This window comes from Vicia villosa, unplaced genomic scaffold, assembly GCF_029867415.1.
Source record: "Vicia villosa cultivar HV-30 ecotype Madison, WI unplaced genomic scaffold, Vvil1.0 ctg.000566F_1_1_2_unsc, whole genome shotgun sequence".
Lineage (NCBI taxonomy): Eukaryota > Viridiplantae > Streptophyta > Magnoliopsida > Fabales > Fabaceae > Vicia > Vicia villosa.
The window spans coordinates 45,883-48,695 of NW_026705258.1; the positions used below are offsets into that span (position 1 = coordinate 45,883).

Here is a 2,813-nt window from a genome sequence, read left to right on the forward strand (position 1 = left end):
ACCCTGATAAAGAAGCAGTAGTTTTCACTTTTCAGTGTTCGCCGTGGAAGTTTCTTCGGTTTAGTCATAAACGCGTTCGCGATACTTTGATTATTTTGTGATGGGATTGATTTTCAACTTTGCCATTTTTTGGACTTGATTAATCTTTATCTGGATGTTTATGCTAAGTGTGTAATAGCTCAGCATTTATATATGTGAAGTTCGTTTCAGGGCTGATGAATGGGATGTTAACAAATGGACATGGGAAGGGATTTTGAAAGTTGTTAGCAAGGGAGAAGAATGTATCATAAAACTAGAAGATAAGAACACATATAAAAAAGATCACAATAAGTTTGCTCTAATTAGATTATACAGTTAATTGTTTTTTTTTTTAATTTTATTACTTAAATGAAATATATATAACTAGGTGAATTATATGCTCGGGCATTTTTAAGAAATGGGGAGCAGCATCCTGTGGAAGCTGTTATTGACAGCAGCAGGTGATTTTCCATAATTGTTGTATCTGCAGCAACATGCATGCTCAAGATTCTTCTAAAGAGTGATTATTCTGTGCATGTGAATAGAGACATTCACATCACCATCCTCTATATTTCAATTCTTAGTACAAAGAGAAGTTCCATCTGCTTTGTAAATTGTACAACCAGTGGATGCAAAACAACAGTTGCATCCTGGACTGAGATGTTGATTTCCAGAAGAAGGACAAATCATGTATGCAGCATCACCATAGCAAAATTGGGGGCAAGCTTCAACAATTTTCAGATTGCCTTCCAAAAGAATTGCACCTGAATCATAAACCAAAAAGATATTTTATAAATTTATAAGTTTTTTTTTTTGTTTTAGAAAGAAATTAAAAAGGAAGAGAGTAGATGAGTTCAAAGATTTACCAAAAATGATGACAAGAAGAATAGTCTCAAACTTTAAAGCCATGTTTCTTTGCAACAATGGTGAAACTTATGTCTCATATTTATAGGCTAAAATATCATATGTCGGTTGTTAATTTTTTGTATAAGTTTTATTAGATATTAGATATTGATATTTAGAAGATAAAATTAATTTAAAATTTACTTTACGAATTTTTTTTTTAATATATTAGATATATAAATCACCTTTTTTTTTTAACATGACCAACATTTTATTAATAGTTGATATGAAACTAATATTTTACATTTAAATTTGATAATTTATGTCAATCATTTTCAATTATGATTTTTAAAATATTATTTTTGGAAAGTCATATTTGTTTATATTTGACTCAATGATAAATCTTAGAAACGTGTACAGGAAAAATATAACAATACTTAAATACAAAAGTAAAATTAATGCTTTCCCACTAAAAGTCAAATTAAAGCCTTACAATTTCCAAAAGGAAGCAAATTCAATAATAGTGTCTTAGGTGAAAGGTGGACCATTGATAAATTTTAATTTTTTTATTTTTCTTTTCTAAAAACTACAATAAATTGTTAGGAATTCAATAGTGTTATAAAATAATAAGGAGAAACAAGAGAAAAGAGAAGAAAGAAAGATGAGAAAGATGAGAATAATTATATAGTATTTTATCTGTGTATATATAGGACAACATATAGACAATGTAATAAATATAAATTATTATAAATAAGGAATAAAGTTATTGGGAGACAATCATCCAATTATTCATAACAAATCAAAAAATAATTTAATTCTTATTTAATTTTATTATTTTAAATGCATTTAAATTTATAATGAGAATAAAGAAAAATTAAACCGCTATTAATATCATAAGTCATTCAAATTTAGAATGCAATTAAATGAATATTAAATCACTTTTAATATGATAGAAATCAATCATTATTACATCAATGTTATGATATTAAAACTGACATGTCATTTCATTAAATATTCTATTTATAATTTTATATAAATTATTTATTATTAAAACATTAATTTCACTTTATTATAATAAATAATATAAATTTGAAATTTTATTTTCAATAATATGAAGGAATATAATAGATATAAATATGTTATGCTTACGTTTTATAAAAAGCTAAATATGGCATCTTCATTAAACATGTCTATTTGAAATAAGGTGGAGAATATGATGTTATTTTTTTAATTAATAAATAATTAATATCAAATAATGTGCTACATCAATATTTATTATAATATAAATATAATAATTATATGAATTTTTTATTGAAATTCTATGAATATTACGATAGGTATATATATATTGAATGGACTGGATCTTAGAAAGAGAGACCAATCCAGTCCATTAAAATCAAATTTAATGGTCGTGATTCATTGTTCTCATTTCTCATAATAACCAAGTGTTCTCACCTGAGTCGTCCCCTATATATATATATATATATATATATATATATATATATATATATATATATATATATATATATATATATATATATATATATATATATATATATATATATTAATGTAAATAAGAAAAATATATGTTTTTTAAAAATTAATTAAAAATATCTATAAATTAATGAATGAATTTTAATTTATTTTTTTTTTGAAAATGAGAATATTTATATTTGCTCACCATTATGTCTCCAACAAGCAAACTCATCACAATTGCTTACAAAAACTGACAGAAAGCCAAAGACATGCTATAAAAAATGGTTGGTATAATTGTGGCCAAATAGCATAAATTGCTAAAAACGATTCGTCATGCATCCTTTGAAATATTTCACGGTTTATCCCCTAAATTTCTCAATTGTTTCAATTATTATAACTTACTATGTATTTATCTTTTTTTTTTAATAAAAACTTAACTGCCACTCTTACAATCTATTTAAAAATCAGTTACATTT

General features: G+C 24.2%; 1 protein-coding gene across 1 annotated transcript; it reads right to left on the reverse strand.

Moving 5' to 3' along the window:
* Positions 1–279: 279 nt before the first annotated feature.
* LOC131629413 (proteinase inhibitor PSI-1.2-like) lies at positions 280–927 on the reverse strand. The gene is made up of 2 exons (XM_058900200.1): positions 885–927; positions 280–782 (listed from the first exon to the last, which is right to left on the reverse strand). The coding sequence occupies exons 1-2, from the start codon at positions 925–927 to the stop codon at positions 592–594; spliced, it is 234 nt and encodes a 77-aa protein (XP_058756183.1). The 3' UTR covers positions 280–591.
* Positions 928–2,813: the final 1,886 nt, after the last annotated feature.

Excerpts from the sequence above, each read along its gene's own strand:
- LOC131629413 (XM_058900200.1), bottom strand. The coding sequence starts at position 927 with ATGGCTTTAAAGTTTGAGACTATTCTTCTTGTCATCATTTTTG. Across the intron at positions 783-884 it reads TCTTCTTGTCATCATTTTTG|GTGCAATTCTTTTGGAAGGC; the intron begins GTAAATCTTTGA and ends TTTATGATTCAG.